The sequence below is a fragment of the Nomia melanderi genome, chromosome 7 (assembly GCF_051020985.1).
Source record: "Nomia melanderi isolate GNS246 chromosome 7, iyNomMela1, whole genome shotgun sequence".
Taxonomy (NCBI): Eukaryota; Metazoa; Arthropoda; class Insecta; order Hymenoptera; family Halictidae; genus Nomia; species Nomia melanderi.
The window spans coordinates 3,818,463-3,838,465 of NC_135005.1; the positions used below are offsets into that span (position 1 = coordinate 3,818,463).

The window sequence follows — 20,003 nt, forward strand, 5'->3', positions numbered from 1 at the left end:
CACGTGGGTTTAAAATTGTCCCACTTTTTATAATAGTTAATGCATGGTGAGATATTTTTTAAGCCACCGAACTTAATTGAAATTACTTATACTATTATCGTGCAGGCCGAGTTTTTTGATTCTTTAAAATTGCAATTCTTTCACACTTCATTTCAAATTTCAAACTCTTTAGCATTTTAATTTATTAGTTATTACGTATTTAAAAAATCCAATAGAAATCTCATTGTTTGTTTAAGTAATATGCTTTTGTTTAAGCACAGTTCTTTAAGTAACACATTTAAATAATACATTTAAGAGTTTTTTTTCTGTTTTAAAGTTAATTGATTTCCGTGCAAAAAGTGCAGCTGTACTCTGTAGTTCGAAAGAACATGATTGCAGAATATTTTGATTTTCACTAGCTAACGATAATTGAAATTGTTGAATGTGTATGCGACGTTAGCCACGTACAGTATTCTCGCGATTAGTACCCGGTCCGATCTGCAGGATTAGTGCCCAGTAGTCATCCCTATCACTGAGAGGCAGGTAATATGATACGCTGTTCAGTGGTGGTAAATATCAGCGAGACAGTATTAAACGCAATTATAAAACTTTTTTATAAAGATTTTTTGTAAATGAAACTTTTATCAACGTATTTATAAAATACTTCTGCTTAAAACAGGATCAAACATGATATACTTTAAATCACAAGTTACCACAAGGAAATAGATTATTGTAATTTATTAAATAAATAAATATGTTCTACAATGTATTGTGTTTTGTTTCGTTTGAATGTACTTTGCAGTCGATTTATTTTCAATATTGTTGAGTGTACACTTGTATTTATTTTTAGGGAAATGGATTAAAGTAATTTGCAGCAGTAGAATTTAATGTCTTATATTTATTTTATTTATTATTATAATAATATTTAATTTTCATAATCTTTCAAAGCGTGATACTTTGTCAAACAATTTTCAACGTTCTATAACAAATTTTTATTGTCATCTTCAGCATGACATACGAGTGTAAAGGCTTAATATCCTCTGATTTATCTGATTGTTTAATCGTTCCGAAAATCGGTCATCTCGTTCTTTCATTCTTGCTGTCCTTCTCTACAAAGAACAAACAAGATTAGTGTTGCAGCCCCGATTTTCGGGTACTAATCACGAGAATACTGTATTCGTATATTTTCACGACCGTCTTTTTATTTTTCTTGGGCATTGTCAAAATAATGAAGTAGTTCTCTGCGCGATTTCGAAAGCGACAGACGTGCTCGTATTTAGGTTTCTAACTAAATAGCTCGTCGGTAAATTGCCTACTCATGTTAGAAATCCATTAAGATTCTGCAAAACAAAAATTGCTATGAAAATTCATATCTCTAGTATATTATTTAGACGAATAGTTTTTTTTATTATTATCTTATAAAAGAACATGTAATAATGGTCGTTGATTATATGATTATACTGTTGCAATTTACGTGGTCTACCTAACTATAAGTTGCACTAACTTCTCATTTCGACGATTATTTATAGGTGCTATGCGATACCATATTTGTAGCACAGTAAATTACAAGCGCAGACCACGGTCATGAAATTTGTCACAGTTGTGCTGGTCGAAGTATCGCGTAATATATCTAACAATAATAATGAACAATGATTTTATTAAATTACCATAATGAACCAAAATGCTAGCACCATGAAGTAAATGCTATTCTGTAAATTTCACAAATTGAATTGTATGGTACACTTATTCACTGAGCTCAAAAAAATAATTTAAAAATTATTGTTAAAATACCGCAAATGTGGAAAGTGGAAGGAAAGGTAAGGGAAAGGAGATTACAAAATCCGATCTTAAAACTTTACGTTTATAATGCTTTTTATTATTTAATCCACACCTATGAATTTTATTATTTCCGTACCTACGAATTTAGAAAAAAACGCTTTTCAATGTATGGCCGTAATTGAGTAATTTACTAGTTACTACGGATAACTGTTTAATTAACAGAAACAAATTAAGATTAATATTGGTCGATTATTAATTATATTGGTTCATACCAATCCTCCGTAGCAATTGACAATTAACCAACCATTAATTATGATTTTCGAATAATTTATCTGTGGTTATGATTAATTTGATTATAGATTACTGTTGCAATGATTACTCTACGTTAAACTTGTGGTTAAACGGTTAAATTATATAAAATTGTCCAACATGAATGTTGATCTGCCATATCGACTGGGTGATTCTTATAAACTTGTTTGTCCCAAACACAGAAGTAGAATTGTATTTAGCTTTTTAAAACAGGAATTTCGGTAAAACGATCAGCTTTGAAAAAGAAAGATGTATTATGTAATATAATATAAAATCCAAATCATCTATACCAAACAGTTTTCTAAACATATAAACACGAACAATCAATAGAATTCATACTGTTCGATCCTTGTAAATGATTATAATCATCTACTCTACATGCGTACCATACTCACTCTGAAATATAAGCAGAATGAAGCAATTTACCTTCTTTTGTACTTGGTAATTTACCAAAGGGTAATCCGGCCAATTTTTTGTTCGCAGTTTTGGGCTGCTTACGTGCCGTGCGAATCTCAGCATCTCAACGCGGTCCAGCTGACTTTGGAGCAGGTGGACCTCATTAAGAGGCTCATAGAGAAGTACTCGCAACACATGCAGTTCGCTGCATCTTCAAGGGGTAGGTATCTTTCATAATTATCTGAAACGAGCCGTTGCACGGGCCTGAAACCGTAGCGACACAGAAACGTTCCTTTTTTCACTTTTTCTTTCTTTCCTTTTTTTTGTTTCTTTCTGCGCTAGAATACGGCGCCTCCATTAAACACAACCCATAAATTCCGGTGAAACGTGAAACTTTCCTTGTTCCCCACAATATCGGTAGTTTCGTCGATGGCCGACACTATTTCTTATCGATTCGGCGAAACAATGGTGCTCTAAATAAACTTTTGTTGTCTATCCAGTTACGTTATAGAGTTTCATGAAGTTTGAACGCCTTTAAAAGCGATTTTCATTGCAGCAAAATATAATCGGTCATTAAGTATACAGAAATGGTTACTTTCAATTTACGCAAAATTAATTTGATTTGTTTCTTAATGGAACGCAGAATATGTTTGTAACGAAATCTATCTAAATTGAAATTTTTATTAGCGTTTTCTACATAGAAGCATTTATTAAAGAGATATTCTTTTATACTCAAACAAATCGTTGAAAATGTGTAGTTAAATATCGTTAGTTCTTATGAACTTTTAACTTTATTAATTATTAGTTTGGAGTCTATCATGCTATTGTTAAAGTTATTCATGATTATCAGCAATAAATTTTCTAGTTTATTTTATATAAAATGAATTACAGAATTTGATTGCACATTGATCTTTATAATCCTTATCAATACCTTCCACGACCACTTTCAATTAAATTCCTAAATTCTTTAAATTTATTGTAATAATTAACTATAATTCACTGTATTCTGAGATCACTCATACAGTAACGTAAATCAGAGAAAACAAAGTTGATTTTTAAAAAATGTTACGGTTGCATTTCGAAATCAATTCAAAATCAGTTTGCATCAAGATACTCTCATAATTAGTGCTTAAATTTTTATGTAAAATTTGATTTACAGAAATCTTGGAAGCCCATGGAAGAGGCAGGATAGCATCCCTAATCGGAGTGGAGGGTGGACATAGCCTAGGAAGTAGTTTAGCTGTTTTAAGGACATTGTATCAATTGGGTGTACGGTATCTCACACTCACGCACACTTGTAACACACCGTGGGCAAAGAGTTCGTCGGTAGAAGACGAGGATGAAGAAGGTGAGTACCATTAAACAAAAAAATACTATTATTTTTAATGTATGTTTTATATTTATGTAGCTACTGTTAAGATGTACAAACAAACGAATATTTATTACACTTGCAGATTTTAGACTATTAAACTTCCAAATTCAAAATTCTTTCATACTTAAAACCACAATTAAATACCGAAATATTAAGATATCACTAATTATAAATATTAAAAAATGTAAAACATTAAAATGTACATAAAAGAATTTTGACTAATTAATTGGTTTATATTTAAGCAATCAATATATATATAAATAATACAAGATCAAGGGTACGATTAATAGAAGATAAATGATCATAAATAATTTTTGTTCATTTCTGTATATAAATTTTATTAAGTCTTATAAACCTTACAAAATATTACTACCAAACTTCAATCAGTATAATACACCTAGGATCAATTTTTTTAATGAATAAATTGGAATGATAATAAATATAAACAAAAATATGGTAATTTGCATAGTCACACTTATTAACATAGATGAAATAAATAAAGTTGATCTTCTATTACAATCACTATATAATACACAATACATATTTAGTGAAATGAATGAAGCATTACTTTACAATGATTAAATAATATTTAAGATCTAGAGTCTTACACACACAATACAAATTCACAGTACCTATCAATGAACCACAGCATAAAGCTATTAATTATAAATATGCAATTTATCGTACAAAAGGCCACTCTTTCTATACTTTCCTTAAATGGACTTTCATCGAAACTAAACTCTGCACGTTACTGAATACACTTCTTCTTCATTTTAATGTATTCTATACATCTCTAAGCTTCTCCATTCCGTATTAATTATTTTGTGTATAGATTCGGTGCATGAATGAAATAAATCGCTGAAAACATGGCGGCGTGACGATTCGAACACGTTAAGAGTCGTGATACCCATTGTACTGAAACAATAAACGTGAAAGACAGTAAATAGGGACGAGAAAAGTGAGGTTCGCTTTTGTTTCAGGGGGCGGCCTGACCGTGTTCGGGAAAGCAGTAGTCAAGGAAATGAATAGGCTCGGAATGCTGATAGACCTTAGTCATACAGCGAGGGCTACCATGAGGGACGCTTTAAGGGCCAGCAGAGCACCCCTCATTTTTTCTCACTCTTCGGCTTTTGCCATCTGCAATTCCTCGAGGAACGTTCCCGACGACATTTTAAAGCAGCTGGTACGCTACGTAATGCTTATAAATTGTGACATAACCGTCCCTCCATTTACGCGAAATATCCGATCCACGCGGATTCGTATTACATGAAAGAGAATCGCGTAAATAGAATTCGCTAGTCCAAAAAAGAAACGAAATATTTGAAAAAAGCTGGTACATAGATTACTGCGAAAGTTTCAGAAATCCGCTGACATTGAGTTATTTGTTATTTTTGTAAAGCTTCACATTAAGTTTAGAAAGTGCTGACATAACACGATGGAAGATATATTAATATTGGAAAAGAATATTTTGAATAAAATCATTAGTTCAAAATTATTCGCGACTTTTGTCATTCTTTCTCGAAACTTTTGTAGTAACGCACGTATAACCCATATATAAATATTTTATATTTACAGCTGAAATGCAATTAGGTTAATAAGGTTCAAAGAAAATTTTCATTTCTTTAAATGAAACTTCATTGAATTATGCATTTTATTTGGAAACTTTCTAACCCAGATCCATGTATAAGTTTTATAAGTACGTATTTATTTCACAAAGCTTAACAAAAGAAAGTAATGACATTTTAGAAAATAGAAATAAATATTCGGTGTCACTAAATTTAGATTGCGTATAAACAATACCGCATAAATAGTCTTATAATGTATTGCGTAAAAAGAGACTCACGTAAAAGACAGTGCCGCATAAATGAAGAGACAGGTTTATGCAACTCGAAATTGGCGGGAATTGTCTACAACGCCACGTTCTCACGTCCCCAAACCTTCAACGCTAGTTATGAGAATATTAACATAAACTGCTTTCCGCCAACTCAGTGTACCTTTTAACTTTAACAAACTTTATGTATAATAAAGGAATGCTTTTAGAAGTTTTTAACAAAACCAAAACGTTTATGTGGAATATACACGTGTATAATCCTCTAAGTTTGGGGTAGTGTGTACCTACACTGCTGCACTCAATTTTGATTAAAAGTATAAGATCCTAGTTAGACGGAAAAACTTCGATATGAAAGATTTGCCAGTACTTAACCCAATGGTGTCTAACATAAGCTTCAAAACTTACTTATACTTCCACCACTCTATTCGTATAAGTTACTCTACTTTGCCCCCATTACCTTCTTCATGGACTAAGAGATACATTTTGTTCATGAATAATTAGTAGACTGTGGGTTTTCATACAAATTCAAATTTTGAAGAATGTAATTAGAAAAAAAGAATTATAATAGAAAATGGTTTATCCTAACAAATGCTATGAAAAGCACTACACCTTTTTCACTAGTTTCTAAACCTAATTTTCTAAAATATCAGTTGTTTGCCGCTATCAATATAAAGGAACGGAAACGAAAAGTACTTACTGATTTATTTATCGAAATGTATGACCTACGACGTAGCACACATATTTTCCAAAATTTTAAACATTATAGAAAATTGACAATGCAAATATACTTAATACACCGTAAGTACACAATTCGGTGAACATTTATTTAATAAAATAAAAAATTGATTTGATAAAGTGGAAATTTCCCTTTGAACTTTCATTCTTAAAACTTCCCTTCTTAAAAAATGCGAGTAAACTTTCCGTTAATTATACTTACACGTTCAGAATAATTATTATCGAAATGAGTGCACTTACTAATTGCGAAGGAGCCAAGCAGTTAAAATTCGATCGATTGATAGAGCAGAGACTGCGGATATCGGTGAGCTATCCGAGAGTAAGACACGCGGTCGGACTAGGCGCGGTTACACGGGAACATTGCAGTAGGTCCGGTCGAAGTAGTACGTGCCGCAGTATCTGCGGTCAGGAACTGCAGCTGCCAGGAGGTGCGGTTAACGTCTGAGGCTTTGACCAGACGAAAACTGATTCGTTTTTTCATCAATCATCGCCAAACGATATTACTATCGACATTCTGTCTGACCCCGACGTTCGCGAACGGTAATCCTTACATTAGCAAACCGAAATGTTTGCATCTATCCAAGCGTTTAGTATTGTAACAGATACACATTATATTTTCATATAATAAACAAGTATATAAATATTTCTGTTTGTTACGTTCTCGCGAAAATTTAACTATATTAATATATGCAATATACAAAAGGTATATAATACATATAATGAAATAACAATTAATATTAATAATTATTAATTATGATTATGATTAATAGTATAGAAAAAAATAATATAGAAACGGGTACTTACATACTCAACTTATAACATCATTGTTAAATATTAACATCAGTAAACATCAATTATAAATGATATTAATAAATTTACTAATGGTATTAATTTATTGATCAAGTTATTAATGTTAATATTTATGTTTATATATATTATTACTAACATTAATGTTAGGATTAAACATTCATTGTACCGGTTGTTCTGATATAAAACTTGTGCTCAATTTTTTTTATAATTTTAACGTAAGTTCAAATATACCGCTGATCGAATAATCATATTGTTCGTTGCAGGCTGCTAACGGTGGACTGGTGATGGTAACGTTTTATAATTACTTCGTGAAATGTGGCTCGCAGGCAACTGTCTCCGACGTCGCCGAGCATATTTATTATATTAGGAACTTGATTGGCGTGGACCACATTGGTGTCGGCGGTGACTTCGACGGTATCAACAAGTATGTCTATACTACACATAAGGTAGCAAAATAAGTAACAAAAATAAATAGGAGTTGATTCAACAATACAAACGAACGTACGTGCATTCCCCAGTGATTGATAGAGACATTCTGTAGGTGTTAAGAAATATTAAAAATTCGTGTCATCTTGTTTAAAAGATACTAAGAAAGTCGACGTACTTCTTACACGCATTTTTTTTACAAATTAAAATTGAATAATTTTCCAAACTTGTTTTATGATTTTTTTAAACATAAATATCGTAAATATCGTGTTTTCAAATTTGTTGGATTCCATCGCAAATTGTATGTTTTATGTACAATAGAATACATTTTGTTCTTTAAAAACTATAGCATTAATTTACATTTTTTGAGCTAGTTAAAGTAAAGAAACAGTAAAATCTGCGTACTTTATCTTTAATTATTACTAATGAAATACTTTATTAGTGTTTTTTTAATATTAAAGATACATGAAAATATATATAGAAAATTTAAGAGTGTACATTCATTTAATATTTTAATGAAAAATTCTACAGATTATCTGAAAATATCGCTTCTAAACCAGAGGGTACTCTTAAAATCTTTTAATTGCATGGCACTAACATGTACAAGTGAGTAAAAAGTTCTTATATGTAGATTCATTTTCGAGGACATTAAACTTAAGTACTTAAATCCGTGTTTTTAGCATGTAACTGTAATAAGTATAAATATAATGTATTTAACCATTGCCTGATGTTTCTACTTGCGACGAATATGGTTCATAGCGCAGAGATATCTGTAAATAAAGGTTCTCGCTAAGCATTTTAAATAAAAATTAAAATTAAAATATAAAATCCTCTGTATTTTAAATAAGGCTCCGGTTATAATAAATAATCGTGCATATTTAAAATACCACTTTGACACATCATCAAGTATTACTATCTATTAGTTTTCCTTATTTGTCTTCCAATAATTTCATCATTCCCTAAACATCAATTTATGTAAAATTTAACATGAAATATTTGAAAATTTAGTAATACCACAAATAAAAATAATTAATTGTCAGATGTCATGATAAAATTATATTCAGAAGCACCCATGCCGCAATTTTTTAAAATTAAATAGGCATCATATGAACAAATTATATCTTATAATCCATATTTTCTTACCAGATGAATCAGCTCCTATCAGATTAGAACAGTTTTCAAAAAGAAGTTTGACAGAAATGAATAAAAGATACTATTAAATGTCCTCGAAAATTTTAATACTTACATTATTCATATAAATATTCTAATAAAAATTAAACTTTGACAGAAATGAATAAAAGATACTATTAAATGTCCTCGAAAATTTTAATACTTACATTATTCATATAAATATTCTAATAAAAATTAAACTTTGAGCAACTGAAATATTTCTAACGAATGAATTTTCAATTGAAATGCGTGAAACAGATAAAATTATAAAATGGCAAACAACCGTTTACTTTCCGCCGATCTGGCAGTTTCTTTCGAGAAAGTAAACAAGAATTACTGATTTAAATCTTAAACATTACGATTCGAGATCAAGTTTGAGCCGTAAGTTTAATTAAAGGAATGCGCAGGACTCTAATTAACCTTCTCGCTGCGGCTGTGTTACCTTGAAAAGATTTATCGCCTTGTGGGCGCAGCGGGACCAGCGTACACCTTTCTGTAGACAGAATTTACCGGTCGCGTCGTAAAATTTATCGTATCTGTACAAGTTATTGTAAACTAGCGAACGGAAAATTAATGGCGCTGGAAATCTAATTATACGATCATAAATTCTTTTTCTTGCTTGTTAGAGAACATGGCGGCCATTTAGCTGGTTGCCGTGTTGGCTTTTAATTGAAAGTCCATCATTTTCGAGGAGAAGGGTTAATCTTATCTAATTATTATATCGTACATTAACTTCGTTTGAAACACCAGATAGGGACCTAAATAACCGTTGATAATTTTATTGTTTAATCAATTATGGTTATCGAAATATATATCAGCCAATGACGAATAGACTGTAATGAACAATAACATATAAGTGCAGTTTAATTGTTTTAAAGCCGCAGAATAAGAATAAAATATTGCATGTTCAAAATAACAACATAAAAATAAAATAAATCTATAAAATTCAGGCTGCTTATAAGTTAGAAATAGCTATGTTTAATAAAGCTACGTTGAAAAGTTCTTACACATTTGGATTTTCATCTAAGCAATCATTTTTTATATTAAACATAATTGTGAAATATCTTTTTTTTATTTTGCAACGTTAAATTCTGCGTTGTCGGATGAAAAAAATCGCTAGAACAGAATAGGTATAATTATAATTATAATTATTTGATAATTATCAAACTCGGTTAATCTAGTGTTATCAAACTCGACGCAAGGGTATAATCGATTTTGTTAACAGAACACCGCGAGGTCTCGAAGATGTCTCCAAGTATCCAGAATTGTTCGCTGAACTTCTTCGTAGTGGGAAATGGAACGTGCATGACTTGAAAAAAGTCGCCGGTCTCAATTTGCTGAGAGTCCTACGAGAGGTTTGAATTCTAATACTTCAATTCAATAATATACATAATTATCTAATAAATTCAATGACATAAACCAACTTCTTAAAAAAATGTTTTGGCAACAAAAATGATTCAGAATTCACGAACGGTATGCATACGGTGAAAGAAAATGGTAAGTGATGAATTAACTCTTGCACTAAACTTGGACCATTTTCACCTAAAATCTAGCTGAGAACAATATTTTTTTTATTTATTAAAATTGAATCATTTACTAAATATTATCATCGCGCCAAAAGCCAGAAACAAATTAACACTTTTTTAAGAGGAAGAAATTATAATTTATCCATATAAGAAGCATATTAACGTTACAGTTTGAAAATGACTTGAAATATATGATATAGGATGAATTTGATTCATATTTACTTAACCGTGAAAGATTTATCAGAGATCAAGCAAATATGAGGAAGCGACCAAAATGTTTCTTCGAACTTATACTATTTCCGTAAGAACCATATTTTCCCGAAGAATCAAAATTGATAAATATTACTTCACTTCGCTCGCTTTCTAATCCCTATGTAGTAATGTTGGTCCCAGAGACTATTCAATAATTAAATTTAAATAACTTTAATGTTAATGAATAAGTCTAATTAGAATAAACATTATTTACAAAGCTTGTCTGCTGTAATTGATAAGGAAGATACATTAACACTAAATTTGACATTTATTGTACAATTTATTCTACTATACCTAAAAAAATTGATGTTCGTTCATATGCATCTTGAAAATTATAAATTTAAAAATAAACAATTCAAATACATATTCGTGCAACTGCATCAATCAAAACTGATATAAACATTTACTAGATAATGTATATGAAATTCAATATTCGTCAAATTGACGAGTTCCGTAAACCTAGCGTTATGAAAGATCATAAAGAAAACCTTAAGAACTCGTTACAATATTAAATATATACTAACCCAGACCTAAGCAAATAACTGCCCAACGCGACCTTGAGTTAGAAAACAAAGGTGGTTCGTACAATCCTTAACTTTTTCCGGTCGGAGCACTCCGAGAATGGGCTACTTTGTCAACAATTTTCAACGTTCCATAACTTTGTATTGTCATCTCCAGCGTGATATACGAGTGGAAAGGGCTAATACTTGGTTTGCTATATAGGAAATACCTCGTGACCCGAATGCAATCCATTAACAAGAACAGTTCCTCTAAAAGCAATTGATAATTAAGAATATCTGTTTCAGGTGGAACGGGTGAGAGACGACATGAGAACCTCAGGAATAATGCCATCCGAAGAATACCTCCAGGATTCGCCTGACACAACCGGCAGCTGTGCGCTCGATATCAATTCCGTGCAACGAGTGACGGAAGTTTGATCGTTCTATCGATTCGTCCTGTGCTTCACGATCGCGCGCGAATCACCCCTTCACGATCATCTCGCCGTCCCATTCTCTCAACAAACGAGCATAACTCGCGTTTGGAATCAGGAAAATCCGTGGGCGACCAACGAGGAGCGAATTACTCGTTGCCGGACACCCGCCCACTTGCACAGTCTGTCCCTTCTAGATGCTCAATCAGAATAACGTTAAAGAAAAAACCTACCTCGAACGAAGTCTCGCGGACACGATACACGGCTTCGAACTCCTAATTTGCTTGACTATAGATTCGGTTGTTTAGATCGCAGGGCAGAATTATTTTTTAAACGAAGATTAAAGAATTCATTGACCATGAATTCACTGCACCGCAGACGGCTGGCTTGTAACTGTTCGAACGACTTACGTGTGCAAATTATTAGACTCCGAATAGGGTTCATACTTCTTAGTTTTCCGTAGAAATATGTGCAATTAAGATCGAAAGCCACATTCTTATTAGGATTTTATGCAGACATGAATTTTCTTGAAAGTTTGTGCTGTCAATGCAAGAAACATGATACAGTAATCATCTATACAAAGATAGTAATGAAAATATTTAAAAGAAGTATAAAAGGCTGATCGAGAACTCCCTAAATTCCATTAATGGAAAACACAGAAATATATATATATATATACATACTGAATGCCAATTGTATGCTAACAAAGTGTAAATAAAATGTTATTTTGGAAAACACCCTCGTTGCTTGTTATTTTATAGTTTGAGTCTAATAATTCTCACACATCTCTTTGTTTGTAATGCGTATTTATAAAACCACACATTTTTATACAAACTTATAAAGACAAAGATACATGTAGACCCCAATTCAGCGGTGGATGGCAAAGTCAAAAACGACGAAGGAAATTCGTAATAGACATATTACCTGTTTGTCTTCATTCGTGAGTTATATCGTTTATTACAAACGTTTTTAAATCGTAATTGAAACAAGAATTTAGTTAGTGAAATATTTTTTTTCTGAAGGTATTGGTCTTAAGATTGCAAAGAAATAAGAATCGAAGCTATTTTAATATCTAAAAGTGTTTTCCTCTTATTTTACTACAGCTTGATTGTATCAAGAATGTTTCCAAAATGTTCATTATCTCCAGACAGATATATTTTATGAAAATAAAATGACAAACTGAGAAAATATATTCATGATATAAAGGTACATGAAACTCTTATCGTTCGAACAATTACAAACGTTAACAAAAGAATATTCTTTATAAAAACAACTAAACCGAAAGACATTAAAATTCCGATTATGTAATTCGTAACATTAAACTGCGAATTCCATTCTATGCTATAAGCGAAAAAGATAATGAAATCAAAATTTCAATAAAGATTGATAAAATTTTTATTTAAATTTTACTTTAATAATCCTTTTGACGGAACAATGTTTTGTTTGAGTCCAGTCTTTATACAGAATGATAAGAACGTTAGGAGCCGCATAAAAGTCCGGAGTATTGACAGATATAAAGATACTTTTCAAGTGTGTTTGAAAGTGTTATATGTAAACCTAATGCACGAGATTATAATTCTACCGAGATTCTGTAAAACTGTATATCGTGGTGTAATTGAATTCAACCCTGTTTTCTTTTTGCAAGAGTCAAAGAAGTTTAACATCAGGCAATCAAAAGAATCAATCGTATGTGCTTTAAGGCATCAGATAAAACAAAAAGAATCGATTGAGACAATATAGAAGTTTTTTTCTACACCATGGCACTCTTGTATTGTAAAAAAGGAATAATTGTGTGTAAACCCGGCTGTGTATCTTCATACGTCTTCCCCTATCCCTGTCATTGCACCGATGAAAACACGTGCACTTTTAGAGCCAACGTAAAAAGAATAAGAGTGAGCATCCACTTTTCAAAAGAGTTGAGTTCATCTGTAAATTTATTTCGATCGTCGCAGAAAAAAGCAGAATAAATATCAGGAGGAAAACATATCGGATACAATGAAGTATATACTTGAAAGCTCAAATTTGTGCAATGAAATTGCATTTATTAAAGTTTGCTAGACTGGAAATTAATGAACTTCATTTTAATATTCCATTAAGTGTATTAAGATCGAATTAAGAATGGGGCTAAGTTCAATGAGTACTTACAAATATAATTCAATGAAATATCCGGTATTTATTGAAATAATTAAAATAATTTATTGCATAGTGTTCTCATATATTAATGGTATCATTCATCCAAATAATAATGAACAATTAATTAATTATAAATATGAAAAAAGACTGCTATTTTAAGTTTGATAAGATTGATACATTTTTTAATAATATCTAAATAAAGCTTTACAAACTGCTTAAAAAATATAAATACGTTGTTTTAAAGATATTTTCGAAAATTTCTGAAATACAAGATGGAGGTAAAGAAAATTTGTGAAACAAATTTATTATTGATTTTCGATTATATGTTTTATGTAACATTATTTCATTACATGTTACAAATGGTTTAAGCTGCATACAATTTCAAAAGTTGCACATATATTTTACACCAAAGATCAACATAGAACTTCCAAAATTTTATGACACTAATTTCAAAGATATCAACAAGAAAAGTGCTTTAAAACTGACAACAATAATAACAGTAACACTGAAAACAATATATTCTCAAAGTATATATTCTGAAGGTCACATTTAATTGTAATTAAATTTAATAATAATCTTGAAACCAAAAAGAAACCAATTACTTTTGAATCGATACTTGGTCCCAAAATAGTGATAATAATAACTCATGGATAAGATTCTAATGAAAGATAGTCATTGCATTAATTCGATCTTTAGTGTATACGCAAAATGACGAGCACTTATTAATTATCTATTATCATTTCCATATGAGAAAAAACAAATCTCGAATGTGTGAAAGAGGAAACGTTATTCACAGTGTACTTAGATAGCCCTCTGATAGGGTACAAGTTGCTCACAGGAAACAAACATCACTAATGTAATCAAGCATACGTGCGTATTTCTCAAATCGTAATATCGGGTGTAATCTATCACTTGTACGCACCCACATTCTCCTCAACAAAGTATCATCTAAAACTTTCGACGAGTCATCAGAAATTATTGGGGTTCACCGTGAGTTCCGTTCAGTGTTTCTTGTATTTTCCGAAGCAAACTGCAATCCCACGATTTCTGTGTGTCGCCGTTCACCTATCTGTGTCTTGTGTGCACTTATTACATGATCCATGCGAATTAAATCTTCAAAAAGAATTAAAAATTGGATTACTACCGCGAAACAGGAATAATCGATGAAGCCAATTCGTATGGATTACACCTAACTCCTATATGAGGAGTGGGTAAGGAACTTTAGAATATCAAAAATTCCGTTGTATCTTCGCAGCGGATTCTATGAATAAATGTTTCTATTGTATACTTGTCATTTTAGTTTTTCTTCTTACTTAACCCTTGAACACTTCCCTTTTCAGCATACGCTGTATTAAATTCGGAAATACCTCAAGTACTTAATATTTTAAATATTTTCTTAATAGCAAGGCTGATTGTTAAATTTAATTTTATTTAGATGTTCAAAATGATTACTATGTAGTAGTTGAAGTACATGGGTTGAATATTTAGAAGAAAGTATGATTAGAATACGTCTATGATTAATTTCAACAGTTTATAACGTAAGTATTGTTTACATTTCATTTATATTAAATTGCTCTATGTAAAGCGGCAAGATTTAAAAAAAAATATTGTATTTTACATTATTAGATTTCAAAATACAAAATGATATTACAAAAAGTATTGTAGACATATTTTTTACAATTTCTTTCCTTTTAATATAAAGACAGATTATTTAACTTTGTAAAAAATTGTTCGTCCAACTGACGAAACTCAAAAGCACATTGATTTCTTTCAGTTTTGAGATCTATCTCGTGATATAACAACGATTCGAGACACAACGTAGCTCGAAGCTTTCCATAAGCTTCAACTTTCGCAAAACAATCTTTCGCTTTGGCGAGTGCTTTAATAGCCTTCAAAATAACTTCCTTCCGTGCATTGCCGCAAACAGGAGCTGTAGCAACTAAGCATTTCGCGTATAAAACGAACGCTCTGCCCTGATCATAGTACCCAGCATGAGCCAAAATTTGAGTAATAACTTCTTCCACTAAATTCAACGCTAACGTTGGCATGCCCATTATCAACTATGAAAATATATGAAAAAAATTAATATAATATATTCAATAAATGAATTCAAAATATAAATTTATTGATAAAAGTAAATTTATTGACCTGAGTATTTGAAAGGTGCATTTTAATTAAAGCTTCGTAATAAGATAAATGATTTTGTACAGCCAATTCTAATGCTGTATTAAGAAGCACTAAAGAATTAACTCCAGCCATTCCGTTTTCCGGTGAATCTGATGCATACATTATTTGACTCAACAATAGCATAGCTCTTATTTTATTTTGTGATGTTATTTGTTCACATTCTTCGATACTATTGATATAATCTACGCCTTTCAGATAATCTCCCTTTCCTAAACAAACTTCCGCTAACCTAAAAATTTAGATTTTAAAATGTAAACTAATATTCAATAAATGAAATCATACTTTTATTTTACCTGAATTTACTTTCCAAAGGATCTAAGCTCGAAATATTCATTGCTATTGTTGCAGCCTCGCTCCATTTCTCATGTCTTATTAACTGCGTAAATATGTAAAGTTGTTCGCTTAGCATCCATATCTATAAATCCGAGTATGACATATATAATCAGAAATTAATATTTAAACATAACATCTACAATCGTATCTACAAACGATACCTTATTGCAAGGTGCATTAGGAAATCTTTCCTTGGCATGAGCAAGCACTATATCAACTAAAGAATATTCACCAAATTCTACTAAAATATTTGCAACAGTAACAACAGCCTGACAAGTAGATGGTCCGTTGAACATATACTGTTTCTTATCCCCTGTATTGTGTAAAAGAAGTAACTGTGCAGAAACTGAAGACATTTCGGTTTTACCATAATATGCCCATAATGCAGATTTCTCAGCATATGTCATTGACATTAAATCGAGCATAGAATGTTGACAATTTAGAACGTCAGATTTCATGAGAGTCTGTAATAAAATAATGAGCTGTAACTAAATTGTAATTAAATATAAATATTATTTTTAATTCTGTAGTAAATATATGTAAAAGTGTACCTCAAACACTTGTGATGGATTTTTAGCTTCTAAAGCAGAATTATGGGCATATGCAATAAGACCCAAACCAGTAGTATGAGTTATTCCTAACATGCTTGCTTTACCAACTGATCTTTCTATAAGTAGTCCCCTATGTAACAAAAGTAATGATAAATGTTACATATTTGTACATATCACTATAGTAACTCTAGAACTTCCATGCCTCAAGCTATTATGTACACTCCTAACTTCGTTTCCTTGTTCTTATACAGAATATTTATTATTAGGGACCAGAAACAGTTTGTGCGAGATATTAACTCCAAATCTACAACAGCAATTAACGTAATTTGCTGCTAATACCAATTTTATTCATTAAATTAGTGAAATACTAATTGAAATGGAACACCAATTCATTGCTATCAAAAACTGCACAAACTTTTTCCGATGCTTAATATATATAATGATGAGAATTTTTAAATATTAAATTTTGAATATTGAACGACCATAAACAAATTTTTGAGAATTTTTTACACAATGGTGATAGTTTTAATTTAATATTATCAAACTTCTGATTTTGAGGAGCTGAACCCACTAAAAATTTTAAAATTAACCCTATAATGACCAATTCATTTTTGAGACAATCAAATGATACTTATATATACATTATTTATATCCACGATAAGTATTATGTACACACTTAATTATTACGTACAATTATAATGTAGTAACCTTTCAGTTTATATAAGTGACATACAATGAAATCTCTGTGATTTGATATAGACAAGACGTTAAAAAAGGCCCACTAAAAATTTACATAGATATGTTCAAATCTCTTTAAATGTTAGTATTGACAACTTTTTTGTCTTGTAAATTTTATTTAAATTAGTCTTAAAAAAATTAACGCGAGAATAAATTGTAGGAATGCATAACAAAGTTTACATTACAGTAAGAAAAAAAGTATTTTTATATACTTTAATTTAAGTATAAGGAATTAATCTATTTATATATTTGAGAACAAAGTATTTAAAGGAATGTTAAATAATAACATTAATCCTTGGGTTACTAATGGTTTCAGCAGTTCTGCAAAACTCGTAAATAGTTATGTGTAATCTACATGCATCCTTCTTTTATTATTCTATTATTTATGTGATTCTTTTACTTATAATTAATAATTTAAACTCTAAAATATTATTTAAAAAAAATATAAGTAAACACAAAAATATAAGTAGATTAAGTATGATATAAATACAAGGCAATTGTATGTTATATACATATTTTTTAACAATTAACAATTGTCAGTATCTCTGAGAGTTAAGATTATTACTATAAAAATCGTATAATAGAAAAACATTTACTTTTAAAAAATTGGTATCCAAATATTTCACACAATTAAAATAGTAGGAATAATAAGGAGTACCTATGTTAATAAATATTAACACTTACTTCTGCTCAGTAGTAAGATGATACATCCAAGCATGTGCCAACTGCAAACAGACATTATCTCCTGCTTCTTGTGCAATCGTAATAGCCTCTTTTAAAGCAGCTTGCGCTACTTCTCTATAAAACAAAAGTAGTTAATATCTTATTCTCAAGTAATAAAGTAATGAGAAATAATAATAAATACATACTTATGGTTGAATTGAGCATGTAAAACTGCTAAATTTAAAGCCGCATATCTATAAATACGAGAACGATCTTCAGGTGCAGAACGATTTTCCAAAGATGCTAATCTATCGAAGCAATGATAAAGGCTATCTATAGCTCCACAGTATTCATTTACTCGTAAGCAGTTTAAATAACTTAAATAATGCTGAAACACATGAAAAAATGAACAATAGACTAAATTCTTTATGTACAGTCTTCAATTCCAAACATAAAAACTATTTTCTTACCAAACGGTACTCACAGCTTCAGCATAGTAAGGACTACAATTTAATAGTTCTCGTACAAGGGCTTGCAACTGTGCAGGAGGCATCGCTTTATGTTCATCTGTTTGCAATGCATGCGCTTGTTGCGCAACAAGTAATTCAGCTTGTCTTCCACCCCAAGTTGTTCTAGGTCTGTTAATAATATGAAACATGCAAATATAAAATATAATAGTGGAAAAAAATACGTATAAAGGAAATGTAATTTGTGCTCCAAAATTCTTACTCTTTCATATACAAGTCTTCTGCTTTAGAGCCTGTAGAAATATCTGAACTTTCCGATGTGTTAGCCTTTTTATCTAAATATTTTTTCAAAGCTTCATAAAGTGATACAACTTGATCAAAAGGAAGTTTTTCAAAGAATATAATAACTCTTCTTATGTACAGTCCAAGAACAGAATTTTTATTTAAGGCAGGTAAAGAAAGAGAATGATCCAGAATTGATTTCATAAGACGCCCAACACTGTCAAACAAGTCTAATAATCCTTCAACTCCTTCTCCTTTTAAAGCATTTAATTGTACTTCTAAGCGATGCGCAAACCGATGTAAAACATATTCAGAAGAATATAATACATTTAGAAGTCCATTCAAGTCCATATCTGGTGACTAAAAAGTGTAATAAAATGTAATCTGTCATATTTAATACAATAAAATATGTAATTAGTCTATAAAATAAAATCTATTTTACATAACTATTAATAATTCACTGTATGAGGAAAATACATTTTATAGACACGTTATTTTATAATTCTTTTATCATTAACGTAAATAGAAACACTTACTTGAATCAATTTTAATGCTGCCAAACAAAAGTCACGTCTTTCAACTATTGCTATAATAAAGTTTCTAAATTAATATTCACAACTTCTCAAATGCTTCTTATGATTACATATTTACTATAACATTATTTATTATACCAAAGTTTTCAAAGTCATATTACTATTAACATATGTGTGATTTATTATACCATTGTTATTATGAAACGAGTAATATTAATATAAAAATAATATAAATTGTTTGAAATTCTTAAAGCAAAATTGAAAATATTTTTTAAATTACCTTTAGTTGTTTCATTACAATATTCTTTAATTAAAATGACAGTTGCTATTTTATATGGGGTTAAAGATTCTTTTTGTACTCTTTTTATATTACCATCAATATTTAAAAAATCCGTGGACATAATGAATATCGTATATTAGCAAATATGTAGAATAATTAAAATCATATACACCTAATTCTAAATAGGAGCAAAACGATTTAACGTGGACACATAAAAAACCGGTTGTTTACTTTAATTCAATAATTTTGTCAAAAGATGACTCTGTTTCCAAAACTTTTTACAGAATAAAATCAACTGTATATATCAAGTATGAAATGTC

The 20,003-nt window shown here is 30.4% G+C and overlaps 2 protein-coding genes across 4 annotated transcripts in view; one reads left to right on the forward strand and one right to left on the reverse strand.

Moving 5' to 3' along the window:
- Nucleotides 1–14,943, forward strand: part of LOC116424348 (dipeptidase 1) — a 258,275-nt gene extending 243,332 nt beyond the window's left edge. For 2 of the 3 annotated variants that reach the window (XM_031970637.2, XM_031970639.2), the window contains 6 exons: nt 2,551–2,683; nt 3,623–3,811; nt 4,816–5,018; nt 7,475–7,635; nt 10,033–10,162; nt 11,392–14,943. In XM_031970637.2, coding sequence (XP_031826497.1) covers nt 2,551–2,683; nt 3,623–3,811; nt 4,816–5,018; nt 7,475–7,635; nt 10,033–10,162; nt 11,392–11,523 — 948 coding nt within the window. In that variant the 3' untranslated portion in view covers nt 11,524–14,943. The remainder of the gene's footprint in view (nt 1–2,550; nt 2,684–3,622; nt 3,812–4,815; nt 5,019–7,474; nt 7,636–10,032; nt 10,163–11,391) is intronic. The other variant, XM_076369532.1, reaches the window with a different exon arrangement.
- A 10-nt stretch (nt 14,944–14,953) lies between these two features.
- Nucleotides 14,954–19,832, reverse strand: ida (anaphase promoting complex subunit 5 ida). Its single transcript, XM_031970636.2, has 11 exons — nt 19,684–19,832; nt 19,407–19,456; nt 18,851–19,230; nt 18,606–18,759; nt 18,328–18,509; nt 18,143–18,256; nt 16,721–16,850; nt 16,331–16,633; nt 16,130–16,251; nt 15,798–16,065; nt 14,954–15,709 (listed from the first exon to the last, which is right to left on the reverse strand). Exons 1-11 carry the CDS (start codon nt 19,802–19,804, stop codon nt 15,341–15,343), a joined length of 2,193 nt encoding a protein of 730 aa, XP_031826496.2. The 5' UTR covers nt 19,805–19,832; the 3' UTR covers nt 14,954–15,340.
- Nucleotides 19,833–20,003: the final 171 nt, after the last annotated feature.

Bases quoted from the DNA above. Each gene is read 5' to 3' on its own strand.
- ida (XM_031970636.2), bottom strand. From the start codon at position 19,804: ATGTCCACGGATTTTTTAAATATTGATGGTAATATAAAAAGAGTACAA. The intron at 19,231-19,406 runs GTAAGTGTTTCT...TACACTTTTTAG, and splicing joins CAGCATTAAAATTGATTCAA to TCACCAGATATGGACTTGAA. The intron at 18,760-18,850 runs GTAAGAATTTTG...TATTATTAACAG, and splicing joins GAAGACTTGTATATGAAAGA to ACCTAGAACAACTTGGGGTG.